This window comes from Taeniopygia guttata, chromosome Z, assembly GCF_048771995.1.
Source record: "Taeniopygia guttata chromosome Z, bTaeGut7.mat, whole genome shotgun sequence".
Taxonomy (NCBI): domain Eukaryota; kingdom Metazoa; phylum Chordata; class Aves; order Passeriformes; family Estrildidae; genus Taeniopygia; species Taeniopygia guttata.
The window spans coordinates 6,850,675-6,867,045 of NC_133063.1; the positions used below are offsets into that span (position 1 = coordinate 6,850,675).

The following is a 16,371-nucleotide window of genomic DNA, read 5'->3' on the forward strand; positions in this document are numbered from 1 at the left end:
CTTTTTTATTTGAGAGCTATCTGGCATTGAAATATATGATTTTTGGCATATGGATACAGACCAAAGTTAAAGGGTTGCATGAGTATTGCATTAAAAATACCTTCTCTTTTCTGTCAGTTGCATTTGCTTGTTTACTGAATGTAATGCACTTTTTTTCCCCCAGATTGTGCATACCCCTTGGTTTTGACAGACAAAAAATTTCAGACTTACCAGCCTGGTTCAGGAGCTACTAACTCTTCTGGAATGTAGATCAATACTCTTTAGTTGTTGTTGTAAGTTGGGCAATGCACACTGGGTCTTATGAAATGACAGAAAGAAGAAATTAAGTCTATGGCTTTGTTACCTGTGCATTTACAGTAAAATGGTTCTATCTGTCTAGCCCCAAGGCAAACAAAAGTTTCTTTCCAACAGTAGACTCTGGATTTTTCCTTGTTTGTCACCTTTGAGAAGTACACAGCTTTTTGGACTGGACTTTGTTATTCAGCAAACATGAAATTGGTAATTGACCTTATTAAAAGAATTTGTTTATCAGGTCTGAAACAGTCTGGTGATAACTCAGAGGGATTTTATCAATTTTGTTAATAATGTGATTGCATGTGGATTAGGAAGCCTTATTGTCAAGGAAACCATTACCTTAAGAAAAATATGCCTGTGAAGGAAGACTCTAGGATCTTATCTCATGTGTTGCAGCCAGTAAGATAACTTTTTTTTGCTGATACATTATCTGCTTAAAAACACTGCAAAATGTTTGTCTCAGCAGTTAGTGAGCAGATATTTCAGAGTTAAGGGAGATGATTCTGAATCATTACTGCATAGAAAATGTGGCTGGCAGATACGTCTAAGTAGTTTGGGACATAGGGGTTTTGCCCTTCACATAGATTTGCCAGACTTGTGTCTGTTTTTTTCTCTGTGGCTCATTTCCCAGAAGACTGGACATTAGGCAATGCATGTGCCCTTGGTTGGAGGAAATGGCTGCTGTGGAGGACAGGATCATGGCTGCTTTGTGCATGTCTGTGGGAGTGTGAAGAGCAACCTGCCTCCCCCAGGACTTCTCTCCCATGTTCTGGAGAGAAGAACCCTTCCCAAGCATTGAAGGGTTTTTCTTGGAACTGGGTTGCATATGAATCAGGGCTGCTCAACTTGTAGAGAAGAATGCCCCCTCACCTCTATCTGGAAATATTATGAATAGCTTGCTTTGAGCAATAACCAATTTTTTTTGTTGAAGAATTAGATGAAGGCAGATTTACATGTTTTTTCCCACTTTCATAGGTCATTGTGTCTGGTTATCGAATGCGACTGCGAGATCTCTGCAATGGCTCAACGTCATCTGAATTTCTAATGATCCAAAATCGCACGGCAGCCGTGGACCCTCAACCCTTCATTTGCACCTTGTCAAAGGAAAAACTCCATGCAACTGAGCAAGCCTTACGTGCTAACCTGGATCCTTTGAAGCCTCTTCAGGTGAGTTCACTGGTCGCACCAGTGAGAGTCTGTCATTGACACAGTGACGTTTTCCACGTCTTCCAGTCTCGGAGCTCATCCCTGCATTTCCAGAGCTGCTTAGAGGCAGTTAGAAAGGAGAAAGATGGTTGGTCTTTGTCACAGGAGCACGAACTACGTGCTTCTTCCCATCATTCTTACCCTTCCTGTTCAGTCTGCTACTTGCACAGCATAAGTGTGTGTGGTCTGCAGTTCAGTTTGTCAAGAGGGAAGTCTTTATGCTGCACAGTTACAAACAGGCTCTTGGTTGTCTCTGTGTTTTAGTCAAATGTTGTATCTTGGCTGGAATGAGCCCAAATATAAGCCTGGCTTTTGCTGAGCACTAAAACTACAGCCCTCTGCTCTTAGCATGGGACCACTGAGTACAGAAGTCTCTAGCCACTGGCAGGCCACAACATTTAAGCAGATTTAAATAATGTGAAGCAGAGTCAAGTTTTAAAATCCCGTTTCAAAAATTAACCAATGCAATGGCTTCTGGGGAAGGAATTCATTGAACTTCAAGAAAATACATTATTTACAGGGTGACTGGAGACTAGACCAGACTTGGATCTTGGAAAATCCAATGATGTTTTGCTACAGATCTGCAATATCTGTTAAAATATGGAAGTTTGAGGAATTCAGTGCCGGAAATGACAGTAGAGTGAAAAAAGGACCACAGAACCAACTCTGTTACCCACTAAAACAAATATTCTATTGTCTACTGTGTGAGTTTTCAGATTTGATGAGCCTTTCAGTATTCACAGTCATGTACTTGTTGCTTGGCTTTGTCCCCAGTCAAAGAGAGTTATTATCAAGTCCTGGAATCATATTACTCTTCTGCACATTATGTAGTGGTCAGTGACATCTTGTCTCCACAGCTCCATTTCTGTTTTGCACGTGTCCTCCATCTGCAGTTTGTCTTTGCTGCTGGAAGAGCAAGACAGCCCATAAGCAATAAGAGATGGGGCAACAGCACTAAAATTTTAACAGAGATGGGTTGTTTGGAGAGGACTCGCTATAACTTGTTTCTTGTCTTTAGCTGTATGTGTATGTGCACATATATACATATTTTATTTTAAACCATTCAAAGATGCTAGAATTTTGGGGTCTGAGGGGGTTGAAAACAGCCATTTTCAACCACTCAGAAACACTATTGTACCATTCAGAATTGGTTTTCTAGGCCCTGTGAAGACTCAGGATTGCTTTTCTTAGTTGTGGAAGCTTCTGCAGCTTAGCTGACAGAAGCAGCTGCTGAGTGTCTGTGTTCTTAGGTCCATATTGTTTGTTGGTGAAAGGAAACACTCATAAGCCACTTGGTGCCTCTTGGCAACAGCAGTATAGATTTAAGACATTATGTGCAGTTTTGGGGGGCTTCTGAGAAGCTGGCTCATGATCTTGTCTTCAAGGGGAAAAAAGCTGGAGTACAGAACCCAGCAGTTCTAAATCTGCTGTGTATTGTCTGGTAAAGGTCCACAGTTTTCCTCAGAAATGTGTCACAATGTACCCAGTAGTTAAGCTGCTGTAATGCATCAGTGAGTGAAACAAAAACTAACTGGCTTCAATGTGGCCAGACAAAATGATAAATTAACTGTAGGATCACAAACAACACATTTGAAACTTAGTGTCTTTGGAGGCTAAAAAGTTCCCTGACCTGCAGTAACATCCTTGAACAAAGAGGGAACTTTCTGCTCATGAACAAAGGAGGCTTTTGACACAGCTTATTGAAGGCATTGTGTGTCAAATCTTGGACATGCACACTGAAGATAGCATGCTCTGTATCTACTACAGAGTCTGTAAACAAATGCCAGCAATTTGTCAATATACTAATTTTTTTTTTTCTGAATCCCTTTGATGTACTTCACAGCAAGGCATTTCAGTAAGCAAAGTAAGGGCCAAGTCAAATGCAGGTGCAACAGCAATTTGGAGACATATTTTTAGCTTGTGTAATTGGACATGGGCTTCACTGGTGGCACTATTTTATGATTTATGGAGAGGCACAGCTTCTTAGTACAAAAAAGTTAATACAAGGGCTTGCAACGTGTGCAAGAGCTCTGTAAATTCAACACCAAGGGCTTGAATTGTAAACTGGTGTCTGGGAATTTAAGTGGCTATTGTTTCTTGAAATGTCTTAATGCCTATGACTTAGCCTGACATCCACCTGCTTGTTTTTTTTCTGTCTGCATTCCTGTTTGTTATTCCCTCAGCAAGATGATGCAGTAAATTTCATCATGGAATTGGTCCGGATTAAAAGTGATTGACCTAATTGTATGTTTTCACAAATATTTATGCTAAAACATGAAGGGGAGAGTGCAGGATTGAGATCCCTATGATCAGGGAGTGAGTTTGTGGGCTGAGACCCTCATGATAACACTCAGTTCTGCTGGCTTAAAATGTGTGTGCGTTTGCAGCCTCAGGGAAATGCTAAGTGTTCTGAGTAGCTCTCAAAAATGCCATAATTACTAGCAAATTATGGACAGATCAAGGTTTTAAAAAATAAATTAAAGTGCATACATGAGGAAATGCATGACCTCTAAATGTCACAGCACTGTTTTTATAAAAAGAAAGGCAAAGCATAGATGTTTTACATACCTGCTCCTCGGTTCTATCCAGAACATCCTGAGTGCTGCCCAAAGGGCAGTGATGCAGTTAAAACAAGAACTTCTAGTTAAGATTTCACACTAGGATGCTAGCTCTATTGCTGATCTTTCGTATTACTTGAATTTAGCCTGTTCTGTAGAATGCAAAAACAGAGCCAAGCTCATGGAGGTATGGTAGGGAGGTTAGTGTCCTTACTCTTTTTCAGGTAAGAACCTACTTGAGGCAGGCTGTTCAAATCAAAACCCAGCCAAAAATCTGGGTGTGATCTTGAGGCACCAAGGTGGAGGATCAACTTTCCTTCCTCTCTGAGTGTTCACTCCACTAGATGGAAGAAGTGTTTCAAAAAGTCAAATTCCCTATTCCACGGCCCGTGTCTTAATCGGCATCCATTCTCTGAAGCCTTTTGACCAACAATACTATAGGACATGTTGTACAAGCTCCTTAGGGACACATAAGCATCTCTTTTTGAGGCTTGCCTTGCACTGGCTGAGTGAGACTGTGGCAGGAGAAGCTGGTTTGAGATATGATTGCATATTACATATGACTGCATGCACGCAAATTTCCTTCCTGGCTTTCTCCTTGTGGTAGGCCAGCACTTGTCCCATAGAGGAACTAGTTTGGGGAAGGCTAACAAGAGCAATGGCAGGAAGCTCCCAGCCATTGCCACACAGTCCAGTGGGACATTTCTGACTGTCTTATATCATAGAAGTACTCATTTGTATAGCCCTCTGCAAATCTCCCCAGTTTTGAATGTGATTTGGCAGGGAAAGGTTAAATGATAATTCACATTGTTCCTGTGGGATTTCATCTCTTAGACAGCACTGCATAATAAGGGCTTTGCCTTACTCACTTCCAGTGGTATGGATCTGTCATAAGCCATAAATATGCTGTGGCTTGTCCACTAGTGGTCCTTGAAAGACTGTGGGTGAGCACATGACAATCCAATTGTTTCTTTCTCCCTCTGTAATATGGGTGGTATTTTGTCAAATGGTCAGCATGAACTAAGTATTAGATAATAAATGCATTGCAGTTGAAAAATGGTTTTTAGAAAAGGTCTCCTAATGTAAATATGTGCTGCAGCTGAATTAGTATCTTTCTTTGGTCTTTTGAGAGCCTTTTCAGTTAAGCACAATGATATCATCCTTTTAAGCAGCAGAGGTTTGAGACTTCCACTTTCAGGAAACAAGAGCAGAAACTTAAAGCATGTGATTTTTCTGCAGAGGCCAGTGGAAAGTTTCTGGTAAGATCAGTATAAAGTTGTAATAACTATTTCAAAGCAAATGCGGCAGAGTCATCTTCATTAAGGAGAAACAGTCAGCTGTATGATGCAGACTGAATTTTGGCTGAATGTTTTGACTTCCCAACACTTCAAACCCATGCATTCTCATGTATGTTAAATCAGATTTGTCTGTCCCCCATAAGTCTCATGTGAATTTTCTCAAGGCTTTTTCTTCAGCTCTGGCCATCTCAAGTATTTGTCACTAGAGTAAATCTTGTAGCATGCCCATGCAAGCACACAGAGTACAAGTACTCAGTGCACTCAGTACTTCAAGAGTACTATGATGTTGGCTGCCCCAAAAGACAAATTTAGTGACTTGTTAGCTACTACCATAGTAATTGTAGAGGGCAGGTTGTGTTCAAAACCTGCTAGATGTTTGTCTTTCCACAGTGTGCCTAGAACAGACAGGTGATGTTTTTGCAGCACATTGCCAGTAAATGAGTCATGCCCTCCCCAGCCCCTAGATGTAGTGTGGATACCTGCTAAAGACAGTCCCACAGTAGGAACAGTCTGCCTGTTTCTTATTAATATAGTTAACTACTTAGTGAGTCACTACAAAGATGTATATTACAGGGAAATTAATGACATGTTCATCTGTTCAAAGAAGACTGTCCCTTGTGACTGATCTTTTGTCATTGTCTCTGGTCATGACTTAGGAGAGGCTTCCTAAGTGGGTTTTGAGGTGGTAGAGAGAGTAAAATTTCCTCCATACCAATGATACTATTGCAAATTCTGGTGAGAAATGGTCTTGAAGTGATATGAATTTGTTAGGAAAGAAAAGTCAGGGTGCTATGGTATGAAAGGATAAAATTGCACATAGTACTTGAGAACCAGGATTGCATTGTGGATTTATGTTGATTTTGGTCTGTTTTATCACTGTATTTCTAAGATCTCTCTTTTTGAGTGGCATTAGCTAATTCAGGGCCATACAAGGGGTATCTTAAGGTAGAACTGTCTTTTCCCTATGTACTTTACCTTGCAGTGCTGAATTTTTTATGGCACTTTGTAACAGTGTGTCAGTAGGAGGATGTTCACTAATCCTTTGCAATTGGATTTTGACTTTTCGCTGTTCTGAACCAATTAGTATCTTCCGAAAACTTTTCCTCATCCACCCTGCCCCTGAATCACCTCTGAATGCAGTGAACCCAAATCTGCGTGATTGATGAGGTTTATGGAGCTGAACAAACATATTTCTTGTTATGCATGAACCTGGAACTTTCTACCTCATCTTACTGCTAAAGTTGTAGTGGTAGAGCAGATAAGTAGCTTTGATATTTTCTGGCTAAATTTCTTTAAATATGTCTTGAAGGTCTAAGCCTGTGGGATATTTAATTGCTTTTCTCCTAGATGATATGTTTTTATTTATCCAAACCTTAAGGACTGCATTTAGTAGAGCTCCATAGAGGTTAGAGAATCCTCCCTGAATTTGCAACTAGCTTTGGAGCAAAAAGTAACTGTGCACTCAAAAAATGAGTTTTAAACATCCCAGCAGATCAGCAGAACAGTGCTCATTTACAATAGCTGGCACGACCAGGTCTTACTTGTCTCCAGCAGATCAAGCAGAACAAATGAAAACCTCCAGGCTTTGTTTCCAGAAACTGCCCCAGGAAAGATGTGAAAAGGAAGAGATTCAGCTCAAAAGATATGTGCTAAAATCAAGGGCCTTGACTGTTCATCTGTGTGTTGCAGTGCTGTAGCTTTAGTATGCTTTCAAATGCTGCAACGTGGAGCTACTAATACAAAATCTTAGGAGTTTATTTTAATCATCATTCCCTTGAAACAAGGATTGTGCCCAAATGTTTTCCATGCAAGATAATCCAGATATGTGAATGAAAAGGAAAAAGAGCCCCACAAACCAAATTCCAAGCCACCAGTTACATGTAGAGCAATTGGAACCAAGGAGTTGTTTTCAGTGTGACTTCCTGCTAGAGCAAATAGTTTCCTGAAAGCTATGCCTTCCAATTCTGGAAGCCTGTCAGCCTTGCTCTTAGGTGACAGTGAATGCCAGCTATTTTCTGGAAGCTGTTTGTTTTAAAATACAGCCTTGGTTTGGACAAAGAACGTCAAGGCCTGATGGGAGGACTTTAGTGATAATGTGCACTGCAGTAGGGGGTCCTTTGTACCTGAGTATCTTTGTATCTGTGTAGTCTTACTGAAGACTCGTACCCACCAAATTGTCTTTTCCTCTGCTGTACGGACTTTCCATCCCCTTCTTAGCACTGGCTTGGGGGATTTCACATGCTGTCCTGTAGACTGTGCTTGTTTTGTGACCTGGAATGCAAGTCATCCTTTGCATTGTAAATGTATGTGCATGCATTTAACATTTTGTTGGTGTAGTTTGGTTTGGTACACAGATTATGGTATCCATGTACCTAACCTGTGAGAAGAGAAAGGGGCAATCCTATCACATTGCAGGCTACAGAAGCCCATGGTATTTTAAGTTCAACATTACACAGAAAGCCAGCTCCATCTTCCCCACCAATGTAAACAGTCCTAACTGCTCTATACAAGAATGTTTACAAGAGTTTAATTTCTTCATTTGTGCTTTGCAGTAACTTCTTGTTTCCTTTTCTCTCTTCCTGCAGAGACAACTTTCTTTCAATTCCTCCTTGTGGGATCTGTCAGAAACTGTGGAAACTTTGAGAGAGAGCTTTGGGAAGCTTGTTAAAGAGGTAAGAAGAGCCTTTGTGTCAGGAGAACACATGGTTGCTATCTTAGTCTGTGATCGAGTACAAGAAGCAACTTACAGTCAAATCCCTGGCTTGTTTTGAAACTTTTTCCCATCCTACAGCTGTTTTCCCTGTGTGCAGGCAGCATGCACTTCGCAACCTCTTGGCACTTCAAGTTACAAATGCCATAACAGGAATTAGGACATTTTTGGTAGTGTTTTGTCTTCTCAGCAGTGGCACAGCAGTTGGGCTTGCAGTACATCTGCTGCCAGGTAGTGCCTGGCAGACTACAATTTGAGGTTTTCCTTTTTATTTTTTCCCATCCAGTTGCCTATCCACATCAGGGTTATTAATTGGTTGTATCTACTGGGTTTCGTGTGCAGTGAGGGTATGGTATGTGGAAAAGGTGCTGTGGCTGTTATAATTTAAATTAATAGCAGTTCACAATGGTTTCCTCTTTATCTATCTTGCTTTTTAGGCCAGAGATTGTTTTCAGTCTTGTGGGGCACTCAGCACAATGACATCACAACACTAAAAAAACCTGGTGATTTGCACAGTCAAATTGACATTCTAGAGACTTGCAAGTATTTGTTTTTGCAGGTGAAATTATGGATTAAGAAAAAAAGCCCTGTGTACCTAAGTTTGAATCAGAAGTCCAAATCTGGGGGGGTAGGGGGTGGGTGTTGAGCTAGAAACTTATCCTAGTTCTTTTGTCTGGCTCTTTGAAGTGCTGCTATTAGTCAAAAACATTCTCTCCCTGGAGCAGAAATCACAACCATCTAAGCTAAACAGTGCCGCCACCTCCATCTAAGCTAAACAATGCCTCCGCCTCCTCCTCCCTTTGCTAGTCTTCCGTCTTTGCATCAGAGCTAGAGAGCTGAGCGCCGTGAACGGCAGTAACCCCTGGGAGCATGCACAAGAACGGGTCACTCCAGGTTAGCCTGTGCCTCACTCCCACGGAGGGGCAGCTGCTGGGAGCCTGCGCCGTGCCAGCCAACAATTCCTGGCATGCACCCCTCCCCGAGTCCCACAGCCTGCTGAGCGGCTCCCTGCACACTGAAATTAAAACGATTCCAGGATCAGCTTCAGTCAGGACCGTGGAAGAGCTTTTGCTGCTAGCAGGGAGGCTGTCCTTCAGAGTTTGAGTACAGCTGTTTCCTGTTACGTCATTTAAGCTTGGCTTTTCTTCTTGTCTGGGATAAAAATAATGGAAACCACGTGATACTCAGTTTGCTGATGTGGCCGAAAACGTCCCAGGGTAACGTGCCTTTTGCTTGGCAGCTGTTTTGGGCATGACTACCTTTTATTCTGCCCTGCTGTGCAAACAAAGGCAGCATTTTGCTCTGTGTACAGCATGAGCTGCTCCAGATGGCTTGACCGAAAGTTACTTCTTATTGTCTGTCAGGCGGATTTCTATGTGAAAAGGAGGGACTTGCTCCCTTGTTTCAAAGGGCAGCAGCTTGAGGGGGTGGAGAGAACTATTGTTTGTGCCATGTGTAGGAGCCTTTCTAGCAGGGAATTTTAATTAGAAAATGGTCTGAACAAAATATTTGTCTCGGAGTATGGGGATTGATAGGATCTGTGTCCTTGGACTCTTTAAATCAACTTCTAGGAGGGCAGATTAAACACCAAGAACAAGGACAACTATTTAGATACACTTAGGGAGCCAAGTCTGATGTCAGGAAGAAGAAATAGCTTAGTAACCCTTCACATTTGACATATTTGCTTCCAGAGGTGTAAAAAGATCAGCTCTGCATGTAAATTGTGAAGATGCTGGTGCCAAAGACGAAACAAAGTTCCTTGCTCAAGCTGTTTCAAAATAATTTGTAGAAAGGTGTTTGCAAATGCAATCCCTCTTTAAGATGGTTAGTACTTCATATGTTCATGGGAATTATTTGCACTTCTTATTTAAGTACCTTTGCTTATCATGTTAGGGAGTTTATGGTACTTTAGCTGAAGCAGCTGCCTTTTTGCTGAGCAAAAATGAGCTATTTTAGCTAAGATACCAAAAACTCCCTGAGGCATCCCTTTGAACTGCACACTGAAATTGTCACACCTGAAATGCAGCCTTGGCCTTTTGGGTGAGGAATCATCAAATCCAAACCTCTGCATGAACATATGTAACAAACAAAACTGGCTGTGTGACAGTTTTCATTCATGTTCCATGATGCTGGTGTCTTATAGGTCACCCTGAATCTGGAGCCATATTGATTGGCAAGGCAAAGGCACCAGTGACTACCAGGGAAATGAAAGTACACTCAAATCAGTCAGTCTGGACATTTGTACTCAGACTTTTGCTGTTCTCACAGCTGTCTTCCATTATATCAGTGTGTCATGCTCTTAGGCATCTGAAAATAGAGGCTCCTTGTGTAGGTGACACGTAGTAGCTGTTGTTTAGCATCAAGAATTTTTCTCCAGATGTTGACACATTTAAGACATGCACAAATGGGTCATACAAAGGGTCAAGTTTACCTCCCGCTGTAAGGCCAAAGAGTCTTGAGTGTGCTTTCCTTGGGTGAACTTGGATTGGTTGTTCCAGCACACTGCTGCTTTCAGCATTGTTGCTGGCTGATTTACCAGCTGTCATAGACTTTGATTATCTGCATTTATTTAAACAAAGGTGATAGACCAATGCACTGTGAGCAAAAGTGGCAGATGGTCTTTGACTCTCTTATTGTCTCTGAAATAGGGCAGTTGAAGCACAGCATTTGAAGTTGTTTCTGAGATGCAGTTGATGAACAGTTATAAACATGTGTCTCAGCAGCATTGCTAACCCTGTTAAGTGCAAGTGCCTGTTCTGGAGATCACAGTAAGAGCATCTAAGTTAATGCTATCTGATATTTCAGTGGGAGTCAAGAAACCAGATAAAATTCTAGAAAACACTTAAAAAGGGCTAAAGAACCACCTGTAGCATTTTACCATACTATACAAAACCCTTTGATATAGGACACAGATCTAGGTTCTTGTTCTCTGAAAAGGGATAGCATAACTGGAAAAAAGTTCAGAGAAGACCAGTTAGGACATTTAGAAGTATAATGGCTTTCACAAAAGGAAAAAGGGAACAGGCTGAGACTGTTCAGCTTGCAAAAGAGATGAGTTGGGGATATGACAAAGACCTACAGAGTTGAGTGGCACATGAAAAAGAGATAGGGATTGAATGCTCACTGTCTCTTGCAGTAAAAACAAAAAACAAAACCACATGACACTAAATGGAGCTAACCAAAGCCAGAGAAGGAGAGAGATGTTCTTTCCTGTGATATTGGATGTTAAATAGTTGTGGATGTTTTAAGTTCTAGGAGTTTACCATGGAAGAAAGTCATTGAGGGTTAGGAAATAGAAGTTCCCTGAGCTGAAAATAAATGGAAGCTGGAAGGTTACTTAGAGGAAGTATCCTGGATTCTTGCCTTTTTTCTTCTTAACATCCACTTACTGTCATCATCAAACAGATGATGTTCTGACCTCTCAGGATAGGGGGTCTGAAAGCACTGCATTCCAGTGTAGCATGAAACCAGTGCTCATGCAGGTGGGTTGCTTTTCCTGTTGTGGTGAGCTTGGCTGTGCCCAAGTATGGCAGCACGAATGCAGTGAGTATCTCAGGCTGAGGGCAGGGTGCTTTAGTTCATTGCAGGTACTAGTCGTTCCGGCTGGTTGAATGTTGTCACCTCAGGCCTGATGTCAGGTCAGCTGGCCAGCAGAAGGCTCCTTGCTGTGCAAAGCTTATGCTGTGATTCAGGCTCCTGGCTGCAGCAGGGCTTGTTTTCAAGGATATTCTGGGAATGCTGTTGACAATGGGGCAAGAAGTTTCTGGGGCAGGAGTAAGTGATGCCAATCTGGGAGGTCAAACCAGCTGCCTGCTGCCTGTGGAGGTTTGGTGGAATTGTGCCAGGTGACACTGCAGTGGCCTGTGGCCAGTTTGTGACCCATGAGCTGCAGTCACTTGGTGTTGTTCCTTTAGTTCCTGTTCTGACTCGATGTACCCCACCCCACCTGTCCTTGTGAGGGTACTCCACTGGAATGTAAGCCATCGTGCAAACAGGGGACAAGCAGCTCCCGTGTTAGCAGGCAGGGAGGCGAGGAACTGCCACTGGAGTAGAAAACTCAAGAGTAAAGAACTTGGCAAGAATACATTCCAAATACTTGCACTGAAGAGACTTCCTTCTGCAATCTTCCGTTGTGGTGGGGAAATGTTTTCTCTGGTTCTCACCCTTGATGTTGTGTTCAAGGGGATTCTCATCTGTTGAAAAATCTGTTCTGTGGTTTGAAGGTGCTCGGGAAGAACTCCTTTTACTAATCCAGTTCCATACTTGCTTCCATTCTTTTCTCTGCCCTTCCCCTCCAGCTGCTGAGCATGAAGAGCTGGAGTGACATGAGGCAAGAGGTGATGTTCCTGACCAATGTGAATGCCTCAAACTCCTCTACACAGATCTATCAGGCTGTGTCACGCATCGTGTGTGGCCATCCTGAAGGTGGAGGGCTCAAAATTAAATCCCTCAACTGGTATGAGGATAACAATTACAAAGCACTGTTTGGAGGCAACAGCACTGAAGATGATTTGATTAACTTCTATGATAACTCCACAAGTAAGTGTAACAATGGCATGGTCTGAGGTCCCATCTACTTCATGATTGTCATTGCTAGTGTTTTCCAAACTTCCAGAGATTAAAGTAGGTGGTCCTGAGGGACATATTCACTGCTGTTTCAGAAAGGCATACACATATTATCCTGCATATGCCCTTAAGGCCAGTAAGTTATCAACTTGCAGAGTCTCCCAAGGACCTGCTATGTACCTGAGTACACAGAAACCTGTGCAGTGGACCTGCTTTAGTGGGAGAGGGAGCACAGCCACATGCAGCCTTTGGAAATCTCACTTTTTCCGGACAAATTTTGTTTGTGCCATGCTTTGGGTTTGTGGGAGTGTTGCAGAACTAGTACTGTGGCTTAATGTTGGAAGCTACCTGGTTGCTTCTTGTTCACTGGGCAAACTGTGCAGGCTTGGACTAAAAGGAGCTTTTTGTGGAGCTTTGCAGTAAAGGAGGGGGTTTGTGTCTGAAAAATGCTGTGCTTTCAGCTTTGATTGTTCTGGAAGCTCTATGCCTTCTGCAGTTGTCACTGTGCTGATCAGCCACTCACCTTTGTGCTCTTCTTCAGCACCCTACTGCAATGAGCTAATGAAGAACCTGGAATCCAGCCCGCTTTCCAGGATTATCTGGAGGGCTCTGAAACCCTTGCTGATTGGGAAGATCTTGTTCACTCCAGATACGCCAGCTGTAAGGAAGGTCATGTCTGAGGTAACTCTAACCCTGTCCTCTGATAATGTAGCATTAGCTGTGTCCTCTGGCTGTGCAGCTGATCCTCTCTAGTTAAATTGGACCCAAACACAAATCTGGAAGGGTTGCCTGCAAAAGCACAGCCTCCCTAATCTCTCACCTCCCATGTGCTTACTGTTGAACGCTCAATACACCCTCTCAGCTCATGATGGGCCTCTGCCAGCTTTTGGAAATAACCTTTCTCTCCTCTTTGTGACAGGTGAACAGGACATTCCAGGAGCTGGGTGTGTTTCGTGACCTCGGGGGAATGTGGGAGGAGATAAGCCCAAAGATTTGGACATTTATGGAAAGTAGTCAGGAAATGGATCTCATTCGGGTCAGTATGCTGTCCTTGCCAGAACCACTGCTGTTGTTTTTTGCAATAAGTGATGAAGTATTTATTTTAAATAGTGCTTAGTGCTGAATTGGGCAGATAAATACTATGGATGGGACCCCATCTTGAAAGACATCTTGATTGTACTGATCTTGCATTAAGCTTGGCATTCCTTCCTTCATGGAAGTCTCCTGCAAACAGGGGCAGTGAACATTTAACGCCCAGTTCTAATCTGCCTCTGTTGCAAAATGTAATGTTTTGTCTGCAGTGTTGCCCTAATGTGTCATGAGCACATCACCATGTTTCCTCAGGTGCAGCTCTGGGGGGTGGATCTTTGCACCCTGTGCCGATGTCTTTGTAAGCACAGTGATGTAAAACTAGCATGAAGAAACAGAGGGACCACTGTGGAGTAGTTTTTCCAGCTGTCTCTGTAACATACTTAGTTGGGTATCGCAGTGCACCTTCATGTGTACAGACACCTCCCCAGGTTGTATAAACCTTGAAATTCATTCGTTTTTTATCGCATTGTAATGCTTTGCTGAATAATCTGTGACCTGGCCTGTTGTACTTCATCAACATGACGTACTGGAGCACCAGAGACAGTTGAACAGATCGTTACAAAGCTCAGGCAGAAACTTGAGGTCCAAAACATTGATTTTCAGTGATGTCCTCTGAAAACGGAATTTTGGTCCTATTTTTTTTTTTTACTATATTGAGCCCTGGGCTTTTATGGTTTTATGTTTTATGTTGCTTGTTAACGCTGTTGCCTCTGGTAGTTAATTATTTATCTTCCCAGCAATCTGGTCTTTTCTGTACTGGTGTAGTAACAGCAATCCCTTTGTTGGCCTTCACACATTCAGGAGTTCTTCGTTGTCAGTGCCTTGGCCGCTCCCAGGGAGCATCCCCTTCAGTTGCCATGTCTCTGGGTTGACTGGCCACCACCTCTCAGCTTTCTGGGTTGTACAATCTGTTTGATATATTTCTTCCTGCTGAGGGAAAATGCTTTGCTTGCCCACTCTGCCACTTTTAGCTTGATGCTAATGTGCCTGTGAACTTCAGGAAGAGCAGCACGTGCCCCTAGGGTTAAGGAGCTTTAATGTTGGACTTAAACAAGATGAGGTTGAGCCATTTCCGTGCACACATGGTAGCACAAGTTAACCATGGAGACCAGATGAGAAGAGAGCACAGCACATCCAATTCCTATGTGCTTGGATTTCCTTTTTGTGTGTTTTCCTTTGCTAGCTTGGTCTGTGCTGTTTTTCCAGTTTGCAAAGTTGTTTTTGTGTGACCCACTACTTTCTGGTTTGCTGGTAACAGCAGAGTATGGGGAAGCGCTTTACCTCTCTTTCATTTTTGTTGTGGCAAAAATTCCACTTCCTGTTCTTAATCATAAGGATTTTTGCAGTTTCCTCTCTTGTGAAGGTTTTTCGTTTTATCTCCCTGACTTCAGTTCAGCTATATAATTTACAATCACTGTTCCCTTCCTGCCTGGCCTTATATTGTCTGCCCAGTGGACTGGTTTCTGCTTCAGTACATTTGTACGAGGCATTGTGCATACAGTAGCCTGTCCTCAGAAAGCCAGCAGTTAAACCAGGTGGAGAAAGCACTGTCCCAGACAGGAGGACAAAGCATCAAAGGCAGGACATCATGGCTGTACACGGCTGCTTCAGCTAGTCCTGATGGCACAAAAGCAAAATACAAAAATCACCTGGCCTCTGGTGGTGTTATTTCTGCTCCATGCCTCAGTCACTCTCCACCCCAGCCAGGAGGTGAGATTTTTCTGGGAGAAGTGAGCAGAGATAGGCACCCAGTATTGGGCAAATGCATTTCTGCTGAGCTAGCACCTCCCTCCCTCTTGCCAGGTTTGCATGTGTGGGGTGCAGAGCTGTGCATGGCTCTCTGCTGCCCTCTCCTTGGGAGGACATGGAGGCAGACAGCCAGCCTGCAAAACACACCAGTGTGGTGTAGCTTAGCTGTACCGAGGGAGGCACATCCCCCTCAAAGGGAAGGTGAGGGCAAGGACTGTGCTGATCCCCTCAGTGTGACAGAGGGCCTCCACCTGCACCTTTTTAACAGCTGTTTTCCTTGTAGTGCTTGTCTTCGTTATGAGAGAGGAATCTAACATTACTTATCACAACTATTTCTTCCTTGAAAACAAAACACCTGCAGACGTTGCTGAAAGGCAAAGCCTTCTGGGACCTGCACTTGCCAGCTTCCAACTGGACAGTGGAGGATGTTGCCCGTTTCCTGTCAAACAGTCCAGAGGACTTTGAGACAGAAAATGGCTCTGTGTACACCTGGGTGGATGCCTTCAATGAGACAGACCGGGCTATCCAGACCATCTCCCGCTTCATGGAGGTGAGATCCTGTTATTGTAGGCAAGGCTCTGGGGGAGGGCAGCAGCTTGATCTCCACTCATGCAGTTGGGTGTTCTGAAAAGGGAAGATAGGTGTTCCTCCATCCATTTTCTGGATACAACCAGGATGTAGGAATCTAACTGAAGGCCTTGTTTTTAAGTTTTTGCTTTTGTGACTTTGTGTGGTTTCCTGCCCTTCTGTTACTGACTGAAATCTGCTGCTGTCTCCAGCAGTGTAGCACCTCATACTTCAGTCTGGGGTTTAGCTGGGGGTTGTGGTGAAGCTAGCAGCTGCTTTAAACTGAGGGAACAAAATTAGTTCTACTTTTTGCCTACAAGCAGGAAGCAAT

The 16,371-nt window shown here is 43.1% G+C and overlaps 1 protein-coding gene across 3 annotated transcripts in view; it reads left to right on the forward strand.

Moving 5' to 3' along the window:
• ABCA1 (ATP binding cassette subfamily A member 1) overlaps window positions 1-16,371 on the forward strand; it is a 91,398-nt gene that overhangs the window by 48,237 nt on the left and 26,790 nt on the right. For all 3 annotated transcript variants that reach the window (XM_030257516.4, XM_002190920.7, XM_072921915.1), the window contains exons 7-12: window positions 1,270-1,461; window positions 7,942-8,028; window positions 12,365-12,605; window positions 13,174-13,313; window positions 13,552-13,668; window positions 15,835-16,023. In XM_030257516.4, coding sequence (XP_030113376.4) covers window positions 1,270-1,461; window positions 7,942-8,028; window positions 12,365-12,605; window positions 13,174-13,313; window positions 13,552-13,668; window positions 15,835-16,023 — 966 coding nt within the window. The remainder of the gene's footprint in view (window positions 1-1,269; window positions 1,462-7,941; window positions 8,029-12,364; window positions 12,606-13,173; window positions 13,314-13,551; window positions 13,669-15,834; window positions 16,024-16,371) is intronic.